Source organism: Sycon ciliatum, chromosome 5 (assembly GCF_964019385.1).
Source record: "Sycon ciliatum chromosome 5, ocSycCili1.1, whole genome shotgun sequence".
Classification (NCBI taxonomy): Eukaryota; Metazoa; Porifera; class Calcarea; order Leucosolenida; family Sycettidae; genus Sycon; species Sycon ciliatum.
In genome coordinates, this window is record NC_088647.1 from 34,849,524 (window position 1) to 34,874,323 (window position 24,800).

Here is a 24,800-nt window from a genome sequence, read left to right on the forward strand (position 1 = left end):
ACTCCCATAGATTTTTCTATACCTAAGCAAATCAAATATTCCTGCATATTTCACTCCTTAGGGCTATATTGACTGCTTATATTTGACTCCTTTTAGCGATTGAACACATGCTTTGGTTTAGTCATGATAAATCTAATATTGACTTCGTACTTGGTCAAAAAGACCTCGTAAAAGACTTCGGCTTCGGCTTCGCCTCGGTCTTTTACTCGGCATTTATTTCCTATATTGACCTCGTACTCAGTCAATACATAATGTACAATGTACATGACGTGTACATGTACATGTACATGTACAGTAGTTGCAACATATCAGAGTGGCTTTTTCAAGCACACGCATTCACAAACACCAACAACCGTTTATGGATCGAAAAGATACCGATCAAAGATTCATGTATAAGTATGCCATAGTCAAAGATCTAAGGGGGCAGACTGGTCGTGAAATCCCTGAAAGGTCGAATTTGTAAATTCACTCCTTTGTCGGCAGTACGGACATACAGACGTACATACAGATGGATAACTATTAGGGGTGGATTTTTGTGTGAGTAGTGGTGGTAGTAAGGAAAGGAGTGTCTGATATGAATGTCAGCCAAAGCCAAACTAGTCTTAATTAACGAAGTAAGGCATTCATAGGCATCCTGTCATCGGATTTCTGGTTCAGTTTCTACAATTTAATATTGAGACGCTGTCTGAAATGGCGTAGCATGTACGTGAGGGGGGGGGGGGGAGGCATGGCTTTGGCAATAGCCCACTAGGAAAGGGGGCAGATTTTTTCGGGGTTATCTCCGAATGACAACGGGTAAGCTTGTTCCATTGTCTGCACCTAGAGATGAGTCTGTGCTTGTCTTCAGAGAAGAATTGTATTTCTTTTTTTGGAGAAATATGAGCCAGGACAATCCTACAGATAGAATGCAAAAACACAAGAACACAAAAATTGATTAACGAAGTGAAAAAGCAGATGATTTATAGCTTTCCAAATTCTTCAGGTAGTACACACATCCAATTATGGCATCTACGCCAGTCTAAAAGAACAAATCGAATGAACTTCTTCGCCTTTATCATCCCGACCCATCAAGGACTAAATGTTTCCGTTCCCTTCTCATCATGAACTCGTACAGGGAATATAGCGCTTTATTCCCTGTATGAGCTCATGATGAGAAGGGAACGAAAACATTTGGTTCTGTTAAGTTTCAGTTTATTCTTCTAGCCGTGTGTGGACTACACATCGACGCATGCACCGCAATTGGCAGTAATCGTGGACCTTCAGCACTGGATACTGGATGCGGAATTTGAATGGTGGACAACAATACGAACTAAGAAATTGCGGCTTTGGCGGTATTAGTGATGAAGTTTGTTGTTCTTACGAGGAACCCACGCTTCCTGCCAAACTCGACACTTGACTAAACTGGGAAAATAACACAGTCTGAACAGTAAAGTTGAAGATGGCTTACATTTCTTATTGTAGACCTTGAAAAAGAAGATGAGGTTCAGGGCAACACTGGCAGCGAAGAAAATACCTCTTATGATAGATACTGTAACTGAAATGTCGGAGCTGAATTGACTATAACCAAGGCCAACAGCAGTACTAACTGGTGCTGCAAAATACAACAGAAAAACACATTCTTGTAAGTATGGATCCTCTAAGACATTTACAAGGATTGTTCAGGCTTCAAATGGCATTATATGACACAACATACAAAAAGTGATCCATGTCAATACCACGTCATTACCTGAAAATTTCAACTTCCAATTCAGCATTTTTCATCTATCATCCATAGGATATTAGTCATACATGGTCGAGAGGGTATGGTGCTGGTTCATAACCAGATGCATAGCTTCAGGATGACATTGTGCAACACAGCTCAAGGATAGGAGGGTGAAACAATATTTAACTTTCTTCGTGGAGTGTAGAAACATTTCGTATCCGATTTCGTTACAAAAAATAAAAATACGACGGGTTCGCGTACCGGGCAGGTCAAGAGCAAGGAGTCGTACAACTCCCTGGTCAAGAACCACCTTTCCGCTTCCGTGGGACGCCACCACCCCCACCGCGTTTCGTTACAACTCGGGGGAAAATTCATCACATTCTTTTGAGAGGTGTGAGTAGAGTGTAAGTTGGCAGAATTGCATAGGTGCAGGGTGCCACTTGGTGAACTGCAGCACCAGTGGGGACTAAAGGGCATGGATACACCATACCGGATCATCATGGACCAAATAAGCCTCGCAATTGGCCTACTTGAAGTAATAGGCACCCTGACAACAGATAGAATTGCCGTACTGCCGTGATCGGGGACCCTGGGATACTATTTGTTCAATGTCCATCACAGATGGGCTACTGTTCAAGAGAGGGCTCTCATCACACGAGAACGGTTGGCATGTGTGCTACACTGGACGTACGTTATGAGCGTTGCTCTAACCAACTCAGCTATTGGATCGTGCCAAACCTTAAGGCATTGGCAAGTTTTTCACTCAAAAGGCAGCTCACAGCACGTGCCACTCAGACTGATAGCACATGGGTCACTTTCCCTCCAAAAGGGGACTGTGTGGAAAGAGTGAGTGAAAACTTGTCAGCGCCAGCTAGGTTCGGCCTGGTCCAAAGGTTTAGACGGTTATAGCACATCTCGTGACAAGAAAGGTCCCGGTTCGTGCCCTGGTCGGGTTGACATTTTTCTCTTTTCAGGCAGTTCGCTTCCCCGAATGACCCACCTCCGCTGTGTATCTCGGTGTAATTATAGATGTCAAGCTGTCGTGGGATCCTCACGCTGAGGTGATCATCACCAAGGCTGCCCGCAAGATAGGCGCTTTGTGGCGACGAGCACTGTCCGGTAAATCACGAGGCATGTTCATTCAGGCGGCGATCATGCCTGACTTCCTTTTTATAGCGGTCAAGCGCATTCTTTGCCGGGCTACTTGGCCGCCAGTTAGCCTGCCTGCAAACACTGCACTCGGTTCGGTCTGGTCCCATAGCTCAGATAGCTCCAGTATTGTTCATGACAAGCAAGGTCCCGGGTTTAGAGTCCTAGTGGGGTTTGCATTTTTCTCTTTTCAAGAAGTTCACTTCCCCCAACTGATCCTTTGAATTTGAAGTTCTCCCAATCCATCTGAGTCCATTCCTTTAACCAAAAACATAAATCCCTACTTTCTTCTGAGTACCTCTTCTGTATTGCACTCCGCTCATCATAGAAATTAGGCATTCTAGCAGATTACGGTGCACTGCCTCTGTGTTTTTTGTGCTATACGGTGAGGGATAGGCAATCAAATATGTGTACCTGAGCAAGCGGAGATTTCCTTTGTCCACATTCCACTTTTCTGGCATGTGATCAGTTGATCCCGCTGTGACCGTTGACCAGAAACATACAGGCCTTCTCTGCAGGTTAAGTTAAGTGAAGTTTTTGCTGAGAAGTTCAGTTTCATCAGATTGATAACTTCTGGGGTGAGTGTACTTGCAACAGACACAGCACACCCTAGTTCACTGGGCAACTTGCAGAAAGCAGGAGGTATTGGTTGATAAGTTGGTTTATCAGTGATATCAGGTTGTACTCTGACTGCAGCTGTTGTAGTGCCTAAAGTGACACGATGTCCAGCACCGACCGAGTTGACAGCAAACACCGTGATCAAAACACTTCTCCTCTCCTTTAGTCCAGTTATGGTGTAGAGTGGCATTGCAATGTTGATATCGTTGCTCACTCTCTCCTCAGTATCTCCTCTGAGAACACTATACTGAATTACGTAGTATAGACTACCACCTGGAGCAGATTCAAAACCAAAGGAGAATGAAAAAGATATTAGTTGTTTGCTATTATAAATTGGACTATACTGAATGCTGGTGAAGAAATTTATAATGATAGATTGGCTATATTAAAGTTGACGGAATATAAATATGATATAACTTTCTTGGAGACAGGAGATGTCTGAGAAGTGAGACAAGAGAAACTAGAACACTATCCAGCCACCTTTGTGCAAAAAAAAGAGAACTGTACTATCTCTCAAGTTGTTTACTGACACCCTTGATCCTACTAGTTAATGTATCGTCCATTTGTCTTTACACCGTTTGTGTGTTTTGGTTCCTCTTGTCTCGCTTCTCACCTTCTCTTTCTCTCTTTCCCTTCTTCTTATTTCCCCTTGTGCATAACTTCTTCGCTACATTTATCACCTAGTTTTTAATGGTTACCACCCTTGTGATGCTACTTATCCCTATGTTTCATTGGTTCTGGTTGCTTGCTTTTCAAGAGAATGCCCGAAAACTGGTTCATGAATTTCGGAGTCCTTATTGATAATGGTAGTGAAGAATAGCTTGAGATTTGTAGTTTTCCTTTCCCCAGTATAGGTATGGTGAGAATTTTAGAGCAATGAGCGTTATCATGAACGCTTCTTGGTAAATTCTTGAACCATAATTTGTCGGAACACTAATGATTTTAGTTCTGGCTTCTCTACCGGATCCTGAAATTGCATAGTTTCTATTCTGAATGTTTTTTTGTCTTGAGGTGAACTTTTTAATCCTGGTTAACACAAGCATCTGCATGCCGCACTCACACAACGAGCAGCCAGTTTGGGGAATAGGAGGGTTTGTCAATTGCTTTGCCAGGCTCCGAGTGAGTGACAGCTTAGAGCTGTGTGAATGTGTGTGTATGGCAGCTGGGCAGGGCCCTGCTGCGGAGGCTGAGTGAGCCGTATGGAGGCAGCCGGGCAGGGCCCGGCTGCGGAGGCTGAGTGAGCCGTATTGAGAGGCTGAGTGAGCCGAGGCTGAGTGAGCCGTCTGAGTGTGAGAGGCTGAATGAGCCGTATGAGGAGCCTGGTAAGCAAGGTTGACTCCCCTCCATGTATTTACAGAGTTTCGCCGGTAGACGGCATCGGTGTAGTTATTGTAGGCCGGTATGATAATGGATACCGACAGGAGAGAACTAGAATAGGAAACATGATGATGACAATAGTGGAGTGGGTGGGTGGGTTGAGAAAGAAATCCACTGCCAATGCGGACAAAGCAAGAACTGAAGTCAGGAACAGTGGACTTCGGAGAACAATGAGCGCGTGAGAGTTTGTTGGGAACAGAGCATGCGCCTTCTGTGTTAACATATTTTTGCGCGTGCGCAAAAAATCATTTAACACAAGCATCTGCATGCCGCACTCACACAACGAGCAACCAGTTTGGGGAATAGGAGGGTTTGTCAATTTCTTTGCCAGGCTCCGAGTGAGTGACAGCTAAGAGCTGTGTGAATGTGTGTGTATGGCAGCTGGGCAGGGCCCTGCTGCGGAGGCTGAGTGAGCCGTATGGAGGCAGCCGGGCAGGGCCCGGCTGCGGAGGCTGAGTGAGCCGTATTGAGAGGCTGAGTGAGCCGAGGCTGAGTGAGCCGTCTGAGTGTGAGAGGCTGAATGAGCCGTATGAGGAGCCTGGTAAGCAAGGTTGACTCCCCAAATAGAGAACCTCCTATTCACTGTTAACTGTAGAGGGGGTGCCACAGATTGTGGACAATAGTAGAGTGATATTGAGTTACTGAGTGTACAGTCGGTACATAGGTGACATTCGGTTATGCTCTGGCACCCACAATAAGTGGGCTCAGTCTGTCTGATCAGCGCTTACCCAGGACCGGTGCTGCCAGCTTTCATGGCAGTTTGCATGTGGACTTCCGTCACTTGGCAGTGCAAGGCACGGTCGAAGTCTCCCCAGGAATGGACGGAAGGGCACGCATGGGAGTGGGCATGTGAGCGGCGGTAGGGTGGCACGAATGGAATCGCTTGAAATCTTGCCTGGAGAGAGCGTCAGCAAGGATGTTGGTAGTTCCAGGTATGTGACGGGCGGTGACCATAAAGTTACCCTTGGCGCAGATGAAGAAGAGCTGCCGTAGGAGTGACATCACATTAGGGCAGCGACTGGTGCCAGACTTGAGAACAGCGGCGACAGCTTCGTTGTCGGTATGGAAGCGGATACGCTTGCGACACCACTGGTGGCCCCACGTAGCACATGCAATGCAGATGGGATACAGCTCCTTGAACGTAATGCAGAGCGGAGTTTGTTGTGGTGACCAGGTGTCGGCGAACCAATGCGCCATGCCCAATGGCGCCAGATGCGTCAGTTTCTATCAGGATGTCGCTGGCCAGCGTCTCCTGGAGATCGAGGAAGAATGACTTGCCGTTCCAGCCATCGAGTAGGTGAGACCACCAAAGAAGGTCCAGATGACATTCTGGAGAGAGACGGATGCGGTGGTAGGGCTTGGAAACGTTGCGCGTGGCATCATACAGTCGGCGCATGAATGTACGGCCCGGCGTGATGACGCGGCTGGCAAAGTTCAGCTTGCCCAACAGCTGTTCAAGCTCCCGTAGACGGCAGGATTGGCGTTGGCGAAAGGCCAATAGTCTGGGGCGGATGTCGTCAACCTTGTCCTGTGGGAGACGAGCCACTTTCTGGACGGAGTCCAGTTCGATGCCCAGGAAGGTGAGACAGGAGGTTGGGCCGACTGTCTTTTCGTCGGCAATGGGAACTCCCAGGTAGCGGAATACGGAGAGGACTACGCCGAACGGTTCAGACGCTGCGCACATAGCGTCAAGTTTGCAGGGCCACAGAGCCAGAAGTCGTCCAGAAGGTGCAGGAGGTGGGGAACCTGGAACAGTTCACAGCTTATCTGGCAAAGTGCGTCCGCAATGCAGTTAAACAAGTAGGGTCCGGACCTCAGCCCGAATGGCAGTACTTTGTCATAGTAGAATTGGCCCTGCCACTGGAAACCCAACAAATGGTATGCAGTGGGTGCGACCGGGACCAGTCGAAATGCATTGCGTATGTCGAGCTTCGCCATCAAGGCACCGGTACCTTGACGTTGCAGAAGCTCAATGGCATCGTCCACTGTGACATAATGTAGGGAGAACGAATCCTTGTTTATTCCATCATTGACAGACATACGGTCAGGGTAAGACAGGTGGTGAATGAGGCGGAATTTCCCGTTGTTCTTGGGCACTACGCCGAGCGGAGAGCATACAAATGGGTGGAAAGGCTGGACAGAGAAAGGACCGGCCGATTCGTCACGTCGGACCCGGTCAGCAATTTGTTGTTGTACAAACTGAGCATGTTCAATGGCAGTTGGGAGGTTGCCAGAGATGATAGATACAGAAGCACCAGAGTGGCCAATGGGGAACCCGTGTTGCAAGCCATTAAGGATAAAGTCAGAGAGGACACGATTAGAAATACGAGGCAAAAGAATCATTAGGCGGTTATGTACAGAGGCGTGGGGAGACTACTTCGCTGCGACGGGCTTGTCCGTCTGGCGGGGTCCCCGGCGACCGTCGTTGGTGCAGCGAGCGGCGGGATGACCTCGGTCGCCGCAGGTTGAGCAGACGTGCAAGCGTTCACAGGGCTGGTGTTGGCATGGGCGGCCACGGTTGAAGTTGAGGCAGATCTGGCGGGTGCTGCCCGCCCCGGCCAGAAATGGCTGCGTAGGACGGCTGGTGTTGGTGCCAGCTGGAGCATGTGGCCCTGCCAAATACTGTGGGCAACGGTCACGGCTGTGGTGCGTTGTGCAGCGCGGACATGATGGTCGGGGTGCCCGGATCAGGTGCAGGCTCCAGAGGCTTTGGTCGATTGCATCCCAACGAGCCGAGGTTGTTGCCACCGCTGCACGGAAGGCACGGTCATACCCCAGTACAGCTGGGGTCGCAAACTGCTGGTTGGCAGTACAGATAATGTGCTGGTACGTCACCAGCTCCAGTGCTCGGAATGGCACATGTTTCAGTGCGCAGGCCATGTAGATTGTGTAGGCTTCCAGCCAGGCAGTGAAGTCGACAATGGAGCGCTTCTTAGTCACACATAAATTGAGGGACACACGCCGGCCCTCTCCGTTGGCGGTACTGAGCTCCAAGGGCTCGGACCCTGCGCCCACATTCTCTGGGAGGAGATCCTCCAGCTCAATATATTCGCCGCGTGTGATTTTGTCAAGCAACTTACGCGGGACCGTGGGAACAATAGAGCTGGACTCACGAGTGTTCGCCATGGGCGCTGCGATCGGAGGCAGCGCGGGTTGCATGAGGGAAATGTCCATGGGGCCGGAGTCGACCTGCGGCGGGTGATGGGTGACGGTGTTGGACGCAGTTTGGACCACATCTGCCACTGAGGGGACCGCCGCCTGAGCATGGCCGTCCGGATCCTGGCGAGCTGAAATTCGCTCCTCAAGGCGCTCGACTCGAGCCAGCAGGGGGTGCAGGGCCGTCGACACGGCCGCCGTAACGGAACGTGGATTTAGGCCAGTTGTGAGTAAGCTGGCCGGCTGGGGAACGGCGGACGGGATATCGTCCTGCTCCGCACGGGCATTGCCGGAACGATCCGCACGGGCATTGCCGGAACGATCGGCCGCATGGTCCGCAGGGGCTCGATTTGGAGTGTCGGCATACGGGGACGACGAGGCGCGCCTGCGACTGGAACGCCTGGGCCCGGGAGCCGACTGCTTACGTGCACGGGGCATCTCCGTGAGCTGTGGTAAACCTTGAGATTGAGGTTGAGAAAGAAATCCATTGCCAATGCGGACAACGCAAGAACTGAAGTCAGGAACAGTGGACTTCGGAGAACAATGAGCGCGTGAGAGTTTGTTGGGAACAGAGCATGCGCCTTCTGTGTTAACATATTTTTGCGCGTGCGCAAAAAATCATATAACAGGCACCACTATGTGGATAGGGAGGCTTAGTCTACAGGCTGCTGTTCAGATACCGAGGTAGCAAACCGTCCTGGGGTAAAGGCAGTGCTGTAGAGATAATTATGATGACTAAGTGCAAACATTGTGTCGTTTAATTTGTCAAATATAACACAATATTAGTGCTAATGTGCATATGCACGTGCTCTTGAATATCGATCCACCATACATCAGGGGTTATAGACCTACATACCATGCTCTTGAAAACAATACTCACCGTAAGTTGTTTCTGGTGCTTGCCATCTTGCCTGTAGTACAGAGCTTGATATGGGTATGGCTGTCAAATTCCTTACTGGTCCTGGGGCTGCATTGGAGAAAGAGAAAAGCGAAAGGAAAATTATTGAGTGGAATCTGATGCAAGTCACCCGGGTCAACCGCATCAAGAAATTCTGTCATGTCAAAACATTTACTCCATCTGCGGACAGAACTGTTTCGTCCTTTTATTTCTTTTTTCTTTTTTTACACCTTTGTGGACATAAATTTCTAATTGTTCACTTGTCAATTTTCACACTTTTCATGTGCAGCATTACCACACTCCATACAATACTGGATGTGCCTTGACATATTCCTGCAAAGTGTGTGTACATGATGTTTTCGTGCTCTAGAACATTAACTTTTTATATTTCTTGTTTGGCCCCTCCTTTCTTATCAATTCCCTGATGACGCCCAATGGGTGAAATATGGCGATCTTGTATTCATAGAGAAGAAGTTTGGAGGCTTCCCGCAGTTTCATAATAGACACAATTGGGTGAACTCACCCATTCCACAATACTCTGCAAATTCCCGAGCCATTCCATTATATACAACGTTTCGGCCAATGTCCTTCTTCGGGTAGTCAATGATGTCCCTAAGGCTGCAAACGGGCGGTTAAATATGTGCCTGCTCCGCCCGAAGTGCGCGATCTATTCTGCTAACGGGGAGACGGGAAAACTCCCAAAAAAAAACAGGTGTAAAGCTGGCCTGCACTGATGATGTTGCATTGGATCGTAGCAAAGTACGAGTCAAGCGCAAGGCAGGGAGGCGGGATAATACAGATCAGGCGCCAGGCGTAAATTCGCCACCTGCACCGATGGCAGGGCGCTGGGCAGTAGCAAGATATGACTGTGAGTCTGAGTCAGGTGTGAAGCAGGGAGACAGGGTGATAGGAAACAGGTGTAGAGTGACGACTGGCCCTGATGGCGGGGCGCCGAGCCGCAGAAAAGTCAAAGTATGTCAAGAGATAACCAAGCAACTAAAACTGAATCACTATCCGGACATTGTCCTCAACGAGGCGCGCACAAGAGCTAGTAAGCCAAAGTGTCGGCGTTGGACAAACCCATCCAGTGCCTTGTTAAAATTACCATACAAATCTGACCAAGTAGATTATGCTGTAAACAAAGCCATACGAAAATATAAAATACCCGTCAGAGTCATGTACGAGAATGCTGGATGCCTGAAGCATACATTGTGCCAGTCTGCCCTAGTACGTCCATTATGCCTTAAAGCCAAAAACCCAACACAGCGGAGAACGAGAGGTCAGCCCAAGGAACCGTGCCCTGGGGGACCATTACAGAACCAAGCACCCTGACTGCACTTTGGCATGCGGAGAACGTGCATTCTCGGAAGTCTCCGTCATCGCCAGAGAGCCCGACAGAGCCCGTCGCAAGCTTTGTGAGGCCATTGAAATACGTGACACTAAGCCACCAGTTAACACAAGCACCGGCTGGGACCTTCTATAATGCATATTGCATGATATTACACCATGCTGTACATATACATGTACTAGTATACTACTTTCATTACCTGGGCTACCTTCTGCACGCTCATTACCTAGCAACAAATGCCTACCTGCTGTGCTGCAATTTCACAACTTGCCACTTGCTGACTTTTGACACACTGCTTCATCACACTTGACATACTTTGACTTTTCTGCGGCTCGGTGCCCCGCCATCGGAGCCAGTCGTCACTCTACACCTGTTTCCTATCACCCTGTCTCCCTGCTTCACCGTGACCTGACTCATACTCACAGTCATAGCTTGCTACCGCTGCCCAGCTCCCTGTGCAGGTGGCGAATTTACGCCTAGCGCCTGATCTGTATTATCCCGCCTCTCTGCCTTGCGCTTGACTCGTACTTTGCTATTGTCCAACGCAACATCATCAATGTAGGCCAGCTTTACACCTGGTGTTTTTGGGTTTTTTCCCACCTCCCCATTAGCAGAGTAGATCGCGCGCTTCGGGCGGAGCAGGCACATATTTAAACCGCCCGTTTGCAGCCTTAGGGACATCATTGACTACCTGAAGAAGGCCATTGGCCGAAACGTTGTATATAATGGAATGGCTCGGAAATTTGCAGAGTATTGTGGAATGGGCGAGTTCACCCAATTGTGTCTTTTATTCATGGAAAAGAAGAAAAAAAGACCAAGGAACTACAAGTTACGTTATAATGTACACTAACGCCACCAGTTACTAAACAATCAGCTCATGCGATAACATTGCACACACTGACTGACGGTATCGCATGAGCTGATTGTTTAGTAACTGGTGGTGTCAGTGGACATTGTAGTGCAAATTATAGTTCCTTGGTCTTTTTTCTGTTCTATAAATTTATCCTTGGCTCTCCATCCGAGTCTGATCTCTCATTCATTATTCTTGTGCAGCAGAGAGCCTGTTTGTAAGACGGAGAATGGACGTGTTTTAACATTGATCAATTTCCTTTTCTTTAATAACATACTTGCCTGTCATTCCCTTGCTTATTACTCCATACGTACCTAGTTTCTGAGTTATGAGCCACCTCCTTGCTTTAACACCAAGACCCACTCCATTAACGGCTGCAGCTGAAATTTGATACCGTGTAAAATGTCGCAAGCCAGATAATGAAAATGAGTTGCTGACCCAACCTTTAGTGGGAGAGAGATGGGAAGAAAGACATGATTCAAATGAAGATAGATAAGAAGCAGGAAAGAAAGCAAAAAAGAGAATGATCGCAAGAGAAGAAGCCAGATAATATAATTAACAAAAATGATGTACTTCAGCGAAGCCAGTGCTCCTTCAGCAGGAGCTGCTTCCTTTCCTGCTCACTTTTAAAACCAAACACTTGACCGACTCACGACTGCCATCCAGAGCACATGGAAACTCGATCAAACCTTACTTTAATACAAAACCTGGATGGATGCATCTAGCCCTGTGTGAACACCCTGTTGACTTCAGATGGCAGCGCATGAATCAGTTTCATGCATGAATCAGTTTCATGCATGGAGGTGCCAAACAAGTGCTGAACAGAACATGGAATATGATTGTATTCAAGCCCAGAGGTCGCCCAGTGACCAGATGGGTAGACAATATTAGGAATGACCTTTTACTTCTCAATATGTCTCTTTTGGAAGCGGAGCAACTTGCCTTTGACAGAACGCACTGGCTCGACGTTGTCGACAGATGCATGACCAGATGCATGACCCTCATTTGATTTTTCATATGAGATATGCGTGCTGTATTATTATTATTATTATTATTATTAAGCTGGGCCCAGTCATGTATGCACCATGTACTCACTTTCATGAACTCGAATAGATCCGCGCAGAGAACAGTTGTAGAGTTGACATTGACAATCTTCTACTTTGTTACACCCAATTGCATCGTAACTAATCTCATAGAAATATATAGTACCATGGGAAAGAGCAGGTGGCAGTGGCTGCAGGGTTTCAGGATACGAGTCATACAAAGACACAATTGGCATTACTCCCCGCAGAGCAGTGCAAGAGGATTAAGTTTGATTTTTAGCATGCAGCAAGGAATGGAACAGTATTGTAAAGACATCCAATGTGAGCAAATCATGCTTTCTTCAAAATGGATAGATCTGTTGTCATCGATTTTCTACTCTCATCAGAAGTTTTTTTGTATGTTGTAGGACACTCAAGAGAAAGAGACTGATGAGAGTTTGGACGTATTTTGAGTCGTATTGTCTTGGTCCGAGGAGGCTGTGAAGCACTTTTATCATATATTCCCATTCCTGTTGTTACTGGGCATTCATGCACACCTGATTACAATTGGAGCTGCTTTGCACGGAAACATGAACACTGCATACAAAGCTGAACCGTTCCACTAGGTGAAGTCATCACTGCAGTTCTGGGCTATGACAATGCACTGTTGATTGGGAATATCTCACGAGCAGATATTTTGCAGATATCTTCATGATCATAGATCTCTGCGTCCACTTCACCACCACCACATTTGCGCTCTGCGGCCGACCACCGTGGTTGGCCGCATAGCGCACATGTGGTGGTGGTGAAGTGGACGCAGAATTTTCAAGTGCTAAAATTCAGCTCTTGGTTAACTTCTATCTCAGAACTGCTGCCATCTATGACTTGCAGATAGAACCCACTGTCACTATCCAAGGTGTTGCACACAACTTTCCTGATACATTCTTCACCGAATGCCTCAGTGTGCTGTGAACTGCCCAGATCTTGCTTTCAATGTATTTATGTTAGTATGGACTTTGACCTGGTGATTATACACACTATGTAGGAGTACAACATTCTAAAGTGATGTACTGTGGATGAGGTGTGAGTGCAAAGGGGAATTCCCTAACCTTGAACCTTATCGTTGCATGACCTGGTGATGTTGAGACAGCAGTGAGGCCTTGGGGCGCCGCAGACCCTGCAAGTTAGGGATACAAATTCAGGAAACACAGAAACACAGTAGGTCTCTCTCTGCCACTGTCCAGTATTTCCAGCGCATAGTTCTGGCAACGAAGCCAAGACAGTCTGTCAGATGTGCTGAGTCTGCAGCACAGGGATGACCATGTTGTGTGGCCAATGCCATTAGCTGTCTCTGCACTCTCCTGCTTCATTCCCATCCATCATTAAAATGGGAAGGACTGTGTTGATTGCCTGATCATTCACTGTCATATGAAATTCCAAAACCAAATGGTGAATAAGGGCATTTCCTACATTTAAAGTGGTCAACAAGATCTGAAGGGATTGCTAAGAAAATCTCTCTCAATACTAAATCACTAAAGTGATATTGGTACACCGTATGCTTTTCTTCGCCATTCGTCTTTTGTTGTACTGTTTCACCCTAAGGATGAGTCATTCCCAGCAATTTGCCGAGTCAGTATTGAATGGCCAAGAGCCCACTGATATGTGAGTCAGTGTTCAGAATAATGAATGTTAAAAAGTGGCAGGAATACAGTTTGGGGATCCTTTAAAGGGCCGTGTGGTTGACTTGAAACAGAGGCGGGACATATCATACCAGCATTAAGTTGACATTTACATTTACACTCACACTTCAATTCACATCATATTCCTGCACTTACATCATCTACACTTGCATTGTGTTAATTATCACCTAGGCTCTCCCCTATACATACCCTGCTATACATACCCTGCTATCTACTCCCATTTTAAAAGTATCTATTCCTCGGCTCAAGAAGTTGTTACAAAAGGAAAGTGGTCAGATCTGAGATGGACCTGAACAGTGAGCAAACACTGGAAGGAGACCCGTCCATGGCCTCCGAATTTTTAGTATTTTAATTTAGACTGTTGTGTTGTTTTACTGGTGACCAAGAACACTGTTCTGAAATAATGCATCGTTGTGTGTTCTTCACTCATTTTTCTTCTATAATCATGCATGTCAACAAATAAGTACAGATTGCTTACAGAGAGTTTCGTTGTTAACAGATAATGGTTACCCGCCGCACAGTTTGTCCTCTTGGTTGCGAAGTTTCTGTCTCCAAAACGCTTGTTCACAAAGAGTTTTTGCTGTATTGAAGCTCCGAAAACTTTCTTCCGGTTATTATTATGTTCTTTCCTTTTTATTTTCCTTCTCTTGCCATAGCTGGCTAACACCCCTCCTTTGCATTGGCTTCTGCCATTGGACGGTGAAATAAAATAAAATAAAATAATCATACACTTTCTAATAAAATTGAGTTTGTTTAAAATTATCGTTCCAGAAATATTTCCTGAACCATATTCACTAAAAACTGGACCACTTTATCGTTTGTGAACTTCAATTTAAGAAATAGCTATTTTGGGCCATCATCAGGAATGAAAATGACACATACACAGACTAAATTCAAATTGAGTTGAGAAAACTACATTCACGGTATAGAAAAATGCAATTACGCATGCTCTGTTTCAGTGGGGTTTTAGTTGATGCGGTGAGGCGGTTGTGTGAACATGCCCCAACCCATTATATTTGTGCGGGCTTGATTTGAATTAAGTAAGAAGTCCACTTCGTATTTCATGCGCTCTTTGCATATCCCTTGCTTTCTTCTTATTGGTATTATGCATCACGAGGGAGATGTTAGGATGATGTCAGATAATGATAGTCAAACTGAGTTGAACTGGCTAGCAGGAGAATTATGATTCTATGAATCTCTGAAAAAATAATCATGATTTAATACGGAAATAGTTATCTGAAGAGATAATCATGATTTAATACTGTATGCACATTAATTTAATATAATGTAGTACGAGCTTACGTGATTCGGGAGTCTCCAGTCTTAGACTGGGACTTGGACCACTTGGACCAGCAGCATTTTCTGCATGATACCAGCAGGTATACTTGGTGGCTGGTTGAAGTCCAATAATTGTGACAGTATTGAGTGGAAAACTTTGAACAGTGTCCTTCACATAAGATCTGTACTCTGCATCTGGTTTACAAATGACTTTGTAACTTTTGACAGGTAGATTTCCTTTGTATGACGGTGATGGAAGATTGAGAGTGACCGAAGTTGCTCTTAGCGAGTTCTGGACAATGCGTGCCGGTCTAGGAGCAATAAGAAACCTGGGAAAATCTGTCAATGAAAGAAATAATCAAGAAGAGTGTTTGTTCATTGGCAGAAGAGCGCTCAATGTCCATAGAATGCAGATCATGTGATTTTGGAGTTTTAAGGGCATTTCCAAGGTACTGATAAACCAGATGAACGAGGTATGGGTGTACTAACATTTCCTTTTATTCACTTCAAGCAGTAGTACGAAATAGTGGTTGTGACTTCGGCGATGATTTGTTTGAAAAGGGTTTGCTCCCCAAACCGGATCTCGCACTATTATTCCGCCGACTTGACTTGATAGTTGACTGACTCACGACTGCCAACGAGAGCACACGAGAAGTCCATCGAACCATTGACTCGGCAAACCTGCAAGAAAGCACCACTCCCTGCTCAATACACAGTGTTTCGGGGAATTCACCCCTCATCAGTTGAGATTGAGTAGGCTGAGGAAGATTGTGCCTGAAGAGCACCACTTATATAGTGTTCTCCAGGCACAAACATCTCCAGGGATACAAACTTACAGAGACGCTCCGTTTCCAGCGCAACAAACTGGAAACGGAGCGTCTCCGTAAGTTTTTATCCCTGTTGTAGTGTTTCGTACTTTAGTCTAACCAGACCAACCAGAGAGCCGAGACATTAGTTCTAACTGTTGTCCTCTCATAAGACAAAGAACCATGTTCCTTATCAGTGCAAGAACCAAATAGTAGTGAAATAAACATGATACAGTAAGACAGTCGCGGGTACTCCATATCGGGATCTAGTAGAGTACTTGAGGGTACGCTACAGTGCATGACACATCTAGATATGGGATGAATCATCAAAAGGATACCGTAACGGATAGTCTAGATCTATACAGAGAAGAGTAGAAATAAGAGAACAGGCATGCACAATGGGTACACACACATACAAGACAACACTACACCTGTTCATGTTTGTACCTGAAGAGCACAATATAAGTGGTCTCGGATCAACCGAAAACGGTCGGAAAATGTCCGATATCTGACCGTTATATCATGCCCTGTGGTTAATACTTTGCGTTGTCGAATTGTGGTTTGATCGTTCTGTCTGGTCTTTCCGCCCCGTCACCATACCAGGCCAGCATTGCATGAAGCCTTGGAGTGTAGCTTGTGCTTGGGTCAATGGCGTTCACCATCCCCTCTTTGGAATTCGCACTAATATTCATGAACCTTCCAAGTTGGAAGGTCGTTGGTTAGCGCTATCGAGCAGTGCTCAAGCTGACTTTCATGCCGTGCAATGTCTCAGTACTCCTTGTCAGGTTTGTGCTAGATTGTGCACGTCTGACTGTTCAAAATCTGGTTTAGGTGGTGGACTCGATCACATAACTTGTGCCCACATTTTTCCGTGTTACATTTCTATCAGTTCTAACAACACACATGACGACCTAGGTAAAAACAAAGCATAGCGATGGCTCCTTGGCTTTGACGCCCTCTCGTTACACATGACGGCTAGAAACTAACGCTAGGGAGCTCCCTATGGTTGAAGGTTTTCTTTCTTTCAAGTCCAAGATTGCCAGCCAATTTCACCAAAGGGAAACTAATGTTATCATCAAAATTGGTCACAAGGTGTCACTGAGACTGGGGTTAACATGTTACATCCACCCACCCTCCCCATTTTTTCGGAAAAAATGGGTCGCCATGAAGTATATTCTTCAGCTTGGCGTAGTATGGGATTCAAACCCGCACTAGCACCCTGCATGCATTCCCCCGATACACTTCGCATCATACACATTCTTCCAAGTTGCTTCTCGTTATGATCTTGCAGTTAAAAGCCCTATTTGAATAAGGTGGCCGGCTATCTTGGATTGGCCAGTACGGGACATGTACGAGATAGCGCCAGACATGCCGTTGTCAGGCACACACGAACAAATACCGAATTAAAGCTGTGTGGACCCTGGCTAGCGCGAGACGGTACTTAAGTAACGTATTTTGCCTAGCTACAGAAATACATGAAATATATTTCCTCCGGAAACAAAAACTTCGTGACGTTTTTACATGACTTTTCAAGGAGTTACTGTGCTCAACAGAAGTGTTCTTTGGGAGGAGAAACACTTCAACACATTCAATCGACATATCTATAATATTGTTAGGTGCCTCCTCCCGTACAATCTTTCCTACAACCTTTCCTAAGCTGGTCGGCCTGCATGCACCCGTACTACGCCATACTCACCTTTCGTTCCGTTGGCCTGGGTAGCTACTTACGCGCCCATGTTTGCCATAGCTACCCAGGCCCTTTATATTGCGTTGCTTCTCTCCTCAACTCCCTCTCTTCAATAATCACTCTCTCTCTCTCTCTCTCTCTCTCTCTCTCTCTCTCTCTCTCTCTCAACTCGCTCTCTTCAATAATCACCATGTAGTCGTTTCGTTCGTCCTGGTCTTAGTCATCCCGTCCATAATAAATGTCGTTCCGTCAATCTACCTGTTCCCGTTGTCAGTCGTCTTAGTCTCTTGTTTGGACTCAACAATATCTACAGGATCAATTAGTGGGAGTAGAGTCTCAGTCTGGGTCGCCATCGCTCGACTCATCACGGCTGAAACCGTTCCAAGTGGCAGGTCGATTAACGCTATGTGGTATGTCGTGGAGAAGCTTCTCCACGTTCCTGGTCGTCTTCACTGTTACCTGGATGCCCTCTTCAACATCTCGGCGGAGACCACGGTAGCGCTGCAGCACTGGTACTCACTACCGCCTCTGCTCTCGCTCGAGGACAAACACGGGCATAGCCAAACATTTCAAATTTCCTCCGAGGGATATCATAGTCGTACGAGCACTTCCCGACTGCCCCGATCAGATCTCGCCTGTTCTCCTTTGGGACCAAGGACACATCGTCGAGGCTGAGACGACATCATCCAGGTTGAGTTCTGGGCTCTGCAGTGGCTGAACATTGACTTCTATTTTGAACTTGTTCATTTTGCTCTGCTGCGCGAAGTGACGATTGTCACATCTCTGCATATTATAGTGTTGACATTGTACCGACCTGTTCGCATGCCAACAGCCGTTTCGGGGATGGTGAAGATTTCAAAACGTTAACTGCTATTCGAAACTCGGGTATTGAGCCAATAAGAAATGTAGAAAAGAAAAAGGACATATGAAAACGAGTTAAGAGTAACTCTCCACCACTGTAACTAGATACTATATACAGTCAGAAAGTGCAACAACTAGGCACAAAACTGACAGAATAGTGAGACATTCGACGTCCTGACACCTAGCTTCAACACACCTCCTTAGCGCTAACCGACAGCCTTCCAACTCGGAAGGTTCAAGGTTATGGAGAGACCAAAGAGGGGAAGAGTGTCAGGACGTCGAATGTCTCACTACTCTATCAGTTTTGTGCCTAGTTGTTGCACTTTCTGACTGTATATAGTATCTCGTTACAGTAGTGGAGAGTTACTCTTAACTCGTTTCCATATGTCCTTTAACTACTATTCCTATTCATTTTCCACTCTTCTTGCTCCTCGGTGCCATTGTCCTGCTCTGTCAAGCTCTGAACTAAAACATAGCAACGACGAGCAGTGAGCGCAGTGCTTTTCTTCTCATTGCGCCTGGTGGACGAAAATGAAAAACATGTTTGCTTTGCTTTGTTTGCAACGTCGGCACCCTTGCTCTGCGACGACTGTTGGCTCTCCAGAATATGAATTATGCTTTCCTATGATTCCGAAATTTCATTTCAGTGTTCCAGGCTGACAGCATCAGAGAGAAAGAGCAAAATAACACGATTTTTTTGTTTCCGGAGGAAGTACTATTATTCTCAAACCATACCTTGTACTAGGATGGTCAGTTGTTTTGAAGCAGTTCCAAAGGGCGACGATACTGTACAAGTATATATCGCTGAGTCGTCCACAGTTAGGTAATCACCAAGCTTGTGTGTCAAACCATTTGCACCGTTATATGCTGGTAGTACACTTCCATTCTTAGTCCACGTCACATTCAATGGTCCCGTGCCATTTGCTCTGCACACCAAGGCAATTGATCCGACCTGCCATGATGTGGACAAGATAGTCATGGATCCACTGCTGAAGGCAATGTATGGTTTTTCTATAACAAACGCAAACAGGGAGGAAGCAAGGAACCTTCACCACTACAGACTGTCCTTGCATAACAAGATCAATGGGGTAGGTGTAGGGATGGGTGGGGTGGTAGAAGCTCGAATAGCACATCTGAAAGAGCCAAAGAAATTTACAAGGTGTGCTTGAACGAAAAGAAGTACAGGGAAGAGCTGTTGAACTAAATTACAAAGAAATAGGGGCGTTTTAAACCAAAACACTGTCTTTAATTAAAGATGCACCACGAAGACTCGAACCAAGGACATTCGCAAATATAATACTCTTATTTTTCCTGAAGAAGTTGTTGAGTACGAAAAGGACGATGACGTATTCTCCAGACATTACGGACAACGGGACCAGGTAGGGTGGGAACGACATTTATTAGGGAGACGGAGAGACAGAGGCCAAGACGAACGAACCACTACATTGAGGAAGAGAGAGACAAGAGAGAGAGATCAAATGTGAACGGCAAGATAAAGGGCCTGGGTAGCTATGCCAAATATGGGAACGCAAGTAGCTACCCAGGCCAAAGGAACAAAAGATGACAAAAGGAGACAAAAGGTGAGTACGACGTAGTATGGGGTGCATGCAGGCCAGCTTGGAAAAGGTTGTACGGGAGGAGGTACCTAACATACCTACCCTGTGCAAAAAAAGAACCGCAACCTCGCAGGAAATAATAAGACGATGAGAAAGAATAGAGAAAAAATGATTGAGGGAGTAGAGAAAACACACACACACACACACACACCTCAGACCTCAGACATGCCCATCGCGGAAGCGATGATAGCGAACAGCTACGTTAGACATAGCAACTTGTGATGGGATTACACCATTCAACACCTTGCAAGGCTGATGAATTGACCGCCACTATGTTTAGCCTGGTATCCACCACACAGCTGTTCTGAAGTGACTTTTTCTGGCTAGTGAATCCCTATTTTTGATTTTTCCATTTTTTCTTTTTTTTCTACACACACACACCACACCACATACTCCGGCATACACTGGCTGTTGGTAACCACCCAGGAGAATGAAAGAAAAGTCAGGAAGAGTCCGAGAAAGACAAGACACACACACACACGCACACACGCACACACAACGCACGGATGTCACAAAAGTGTTATACTAAACATGCACTACAGTTATCCCGTTCCTATACTAATTCAATAATTATAATTATGATACGCATCACTCAAACTAGTGCTATAGCGCAAACATTGCCAAAGGCACCCCTTCACAAAAAAATTGGCACAAAAAAACTATGAAATCAAAGGAACACTGCGTTCTGACTTGCACGGCTAACCAGCATAGTTACACTTATATATGAATAAAAGAGCGTGGCTCACCATCGGACCCCTGATATCAATGAAGGACACCCGCGCGCACACACACTACAACAAAGAATCACAAAATAAATAAACCGAAAATAAATTTGACGACGACGAAGGACGGATGAAAAAGAAAGAGAGAAATAAAGAAAATAGCTGACCTGCATGACTTGGACAAGACGAGGTTGACGTAGACGACGAGACAAGGTTGACAGACGAGACTAGGTTGGAGACGAGACGAGGATTACTGACGACGAGATGAGGTTGGGGACGAGACGAGGGTTATTGACGACGAGACGAATGGCGGTTGAGGGCGACTGGGCATGGGGTCTCAGGGTCGTGGGTTGATCAATAGTCGGGCGCCAATTTTGAGTACGAAAAGGACAAACATTTATTGGGGAGACGGAGAGACAGAGACCAAGACGAACGAAACGACTACATTGTGGAAGAGAGAGACAAGAGAGAGAGAGATCAAGTGTGAACGGCAAGATAAAGGGTTTGGGTAGCTATGGCAAATATGGGCGCGCAAGTAGCTACCCAGGCCAACGGAACAAAAGGTGACAAAAGTAGACAAAATGTGAGTACGACATAGTATGGGGTGCATGCAGGCCAGCTTGGAAAAGGTTGTACGGCAGGAGGTACCTAACACAGTAATATAACGGCAGTATTGCCAGTTTTTGCATACAGAAATGATCCTCTTTACCTGATCAGTAACACATGCATTACTCACCGGCAACGTGTAAAGTTAGAGTGTTCTTCTGATACAGTATTCCTCCCTTCCGAAAGCCGCATTCATACGCTCCTATCATTGACTGAGTGATAGTTGTTGGCCAGTGTAGCTTTCTGGTGTAGGCTATAGGCAATTCCATTGGTAAGCGGAACTGAAGGTCATAATAATGGCGTTCAATCCTGAACAATGGATTGTCTTGAACAGGTGTGTTGTTGAAGTACCAGAAAGCTGTCGACGGGGGTGGGTTAATGGGCCCATAACGCATAGTGTTACATCGGATATAACATGTCACGGAGGGAAGACTTGCTGATGAGGTGTCAGGCACAATGTACAAATCCCTTGGTCCTTGATAGTGATTACGACCAAATAGTCCACTGCTAAATTCAACATATCCAGTTTTGCAGTCTGCAGCAACAAACGCACACAATGTCAACAACAAAACAATGATGACTGTGATAGAAACTATATGGAAGTACTAACTCTAACTGTCACGTAACCGTGAAGTGTCGCCGAATGATAACGTACTTCTCTATTGCATGATACTCACCAACTGATATTACTGTTGCCTAGCAACGAGTCTCCAGCTTTCCTGCCCCCCATAAATAGTTATCATGCTGTGTGGCTTTGCACATGAGTGCATGTCGTCATAGCAACTTTGGAAAAGTTCCAACAAGCTAGGAATCAGGCGAAGCCCCCGAATGCGCCCGCCGGCTATCGGCCCTTTCTTGCAATTAAAATACATTTTTGTTTCCATTAATAGGGAACAAAGACATAAAAACACCATTATGTATAGCCTGGACTACCATTATACCGAGTGGCACTCATTGTAAGAAAAATAATACAAGAGGATTTTGATAGATACTTAGATTCTCGCACTCTGTATTACAAACTTCACACAGAAAAGCCGGGGGGTTTGTCAACTGACAACTGCTCTATTCAGTTGCTATTCACAATCGCCGCATGCGCTTGATGAAAAATTCTTTATTGTGATGCCGGAAAATTATGACATTTCGGGCCAGTCACCCATGGTCAGAACAATTTACAAGGGGCGAACCTGGCCCTTCAAAGCAAAAGCAGACGAGAGCGTGTGTATGTCCATGTACAAAATAAACAAAACACACAATAGCCATATGCAATTGATTGTATGAAATTGCATGTACAACCGACAAGGAGAAGTGCGCTGAAAGAGTGGGTATGCAAAAGCTCAGCAGAAAAAGTGCAGGAAATGTGTATGAAGGTGTATACAGCAATCATTGTTTGTGCAACCCAGTACAGACACAGCAAGATTTAGCAGTTTCACTGTGAGGGTGCTAGCGCCTTCAATGGCTATCCAAAGGAGATATTGATCTCTGGACGACGCTCTCGAATCTCGATGAACTCCCTGATTGTTCTTCTGGCCATCCAGGTCTCATGTCTTCACGGCCACTACTTGGGCCTCAATGAAAATCACTTCTTTGCTCTTGGTGGCTGCGTGCTGCAGGTGATCAGTAGCCATGTGTTTGACCCACGGTTTGTCGAGCATCCAGTAACGTGGTTCGCAGTTGTGTGACTCGAAATGGTCTTTTGCGAACCTGAAGGTCTCATTGACTTACCGCTTCCGACACAGTGAACATTTCATCATTTAGACAATGCCAGGGGAATCACACATGCAGCTCGGCAAACTAGACGAGCATGAGATGCAGGGGTTGAACGGTCTTCCTCGCCTCCGCTGCTCTGTGCGCCTCTCTCGTTCTTGTGTCACGCTACACTTCTTTGGATTCAGTGCTGACTTCGCGAGGTCGACTTTGAGGTTGGGAGTGCCGAAGAACGGAGCGCCGAAGAACGGTCAGGTTAGAATTTTACTAAGCACAGCATACCGGCAAATGTATACACGGTGACTCAACTGTGCATAGACTGTAGTACATGAAAATAGGAATGGTCTAGGCTAGGACACCCCCTCCCCCCCCCCTCCCCTCCCCCCTCCCCCTCTCCAGTTCTTCGGCGACCAACATAACTTTACACATGTACATGTACTTACTTTCATGCTGACTCTGCACTGCCAATATCATTCCCAGCAAGATCAACATTGAGAAGATATGTTGGGCGAAATGTTGACCATTGATGAATTTTGTGTACTGCATGAGAAAAATACAGATATACACACATACCACATACCCAACACATGCGCTCACATAGACACCCAGACACACATGCATGTAGTCATGGACCTCCTCCTCTCCTCTCGCAGTTCTTGTCGCAGTCATCGACGTTTCGAATTCTTTTCCAAATTTGTAGACGCGGTATTTAAATCACCATCTACCTCGACAAGCGTCCTATCGTTTCACGTCCCAATGGACAGCACAAGCTTCCCAGCTGCTGGTGCACGTTTGTTACTGAACGTCTCGGAGCAGGGGTTTGCAAGGCCCCCGTACTCCGGCGAGTGAGGGTCAGTGCGAGTGGACACATCGAAAGTGGCCATGTTGTCAACAACGGACATTCCTCACTCGAAACAACAAGATGGGGGTTGGTTCGTTCAGTTATCTACCTGCCAGGGCTGGTCCTAGCTGAAGCCAGCCCGTGGCCAGAAAAACTTCTTTGGGAAGATCTCCAAAACTTGCACGTTCTAGTGCAAACACACACACACACACACACACAATTTCCCGAAACACTATTTATTGAAGTTCAAAGGGCTTCTCCTGTGCTCCAGACGAAGTCGTGAATCAGTTAAGAGTGAAGTCAGTCGGCAGGAAGCTCTACCTTCAACGTATAGAGCAAACACTTTTTTCATTTACTACCGCCGATGTCGAAACATGTCAGCCCCAAGTTTTAGGTGGAAAGTGCACCACGTGCACAGCTGCACTGCCTGCAGTATGTACACCCTATAAATGTATTCATTCCTTTATCCACTATTCATTCCTTTATCCACTATTCATTCCTTTATCCACTATTCATTCCTTTATCCACTATTCATTCCTTTATCCACTATTCATTCCTTTATCCACTATTCATTCCTTTATCCACTATTCATTCCTTTATCCACTATTCATTCCTTTATCCACTATTCATTCCTTTATCCACTATTCATTACTTTATCCACTATTCATTCCTTTATCCACTATTCATTACTTTATCCACTATTCATTCCTTTATCCACTATTCATTCCTTATCTGCCTCCACTACCTGCAGGAGCTTTCAATGAGCTAAACAGCTGTCTGGAGGATATGCAATAGCTGTGGTGTTGTGAATGTGAACCAAGACTGGCAAGAGTGCAGTGTAGAGTCACGGGTGGAATGT

General features: G+C 46.1%; 1 protein-coding gene across 1 annotated transcript; it reads right to left on the minus strand.

Moving 5' to 3' along the window:
- Positions 1-356: 356 nt before the first annotated feature.
- LOC135818465 (cell adhesion molecule Dscam1-like) lies at positions 357-23,620 on the minus strand. The gene is made up of 11 exons (XM_065331843.1): positions 23,544-23,620; positions 21,527-21,931; positions 19,188-19,463; positions 15,123-15,437; positions 13,230-13,297; positions 12,194-12,332; positions 11,413-11,541; positions 8,883-8,969; positions 3,266-3,742; positions 1,448-1,591; positions 357-894 (listed from the first exon to the last, which is right to left on the minus strand). Coding segments are annotated over exons 1-11 (2,091 nt in total). The 5' UTR covers positions 23,593-23,620; the 3' UTR covers positions 357-892.
- Between the last annotated feature and the right edge of the window lie 1,180 nt (positions 23,621-24,800).

Bases quoted from the DNA above. Each gene is read 5' to 3' on its own strand.
- LOC135818465 (XM_065331843.1), bottom strand. From the start codon at position 23,592: ATGTTGATCTTGCTGGGAATGATATTGGCAGTGCAGAGTCAGCATGAA. The intron at 19,464-21,526 runs GTGAGTAATGCA...CGTTTGTTATAG, and splicing joins TCTAACTTTACACGTTGCCG to AAAAACCATACATTGCCTTC. The intron at 1,592-3,265 runs GTACACATATTT...TGTATTTTGCAG, and splicing joins GGAAATCTCCGCTTGCTCAG to CACCAGTTAGTACTGCTGTT.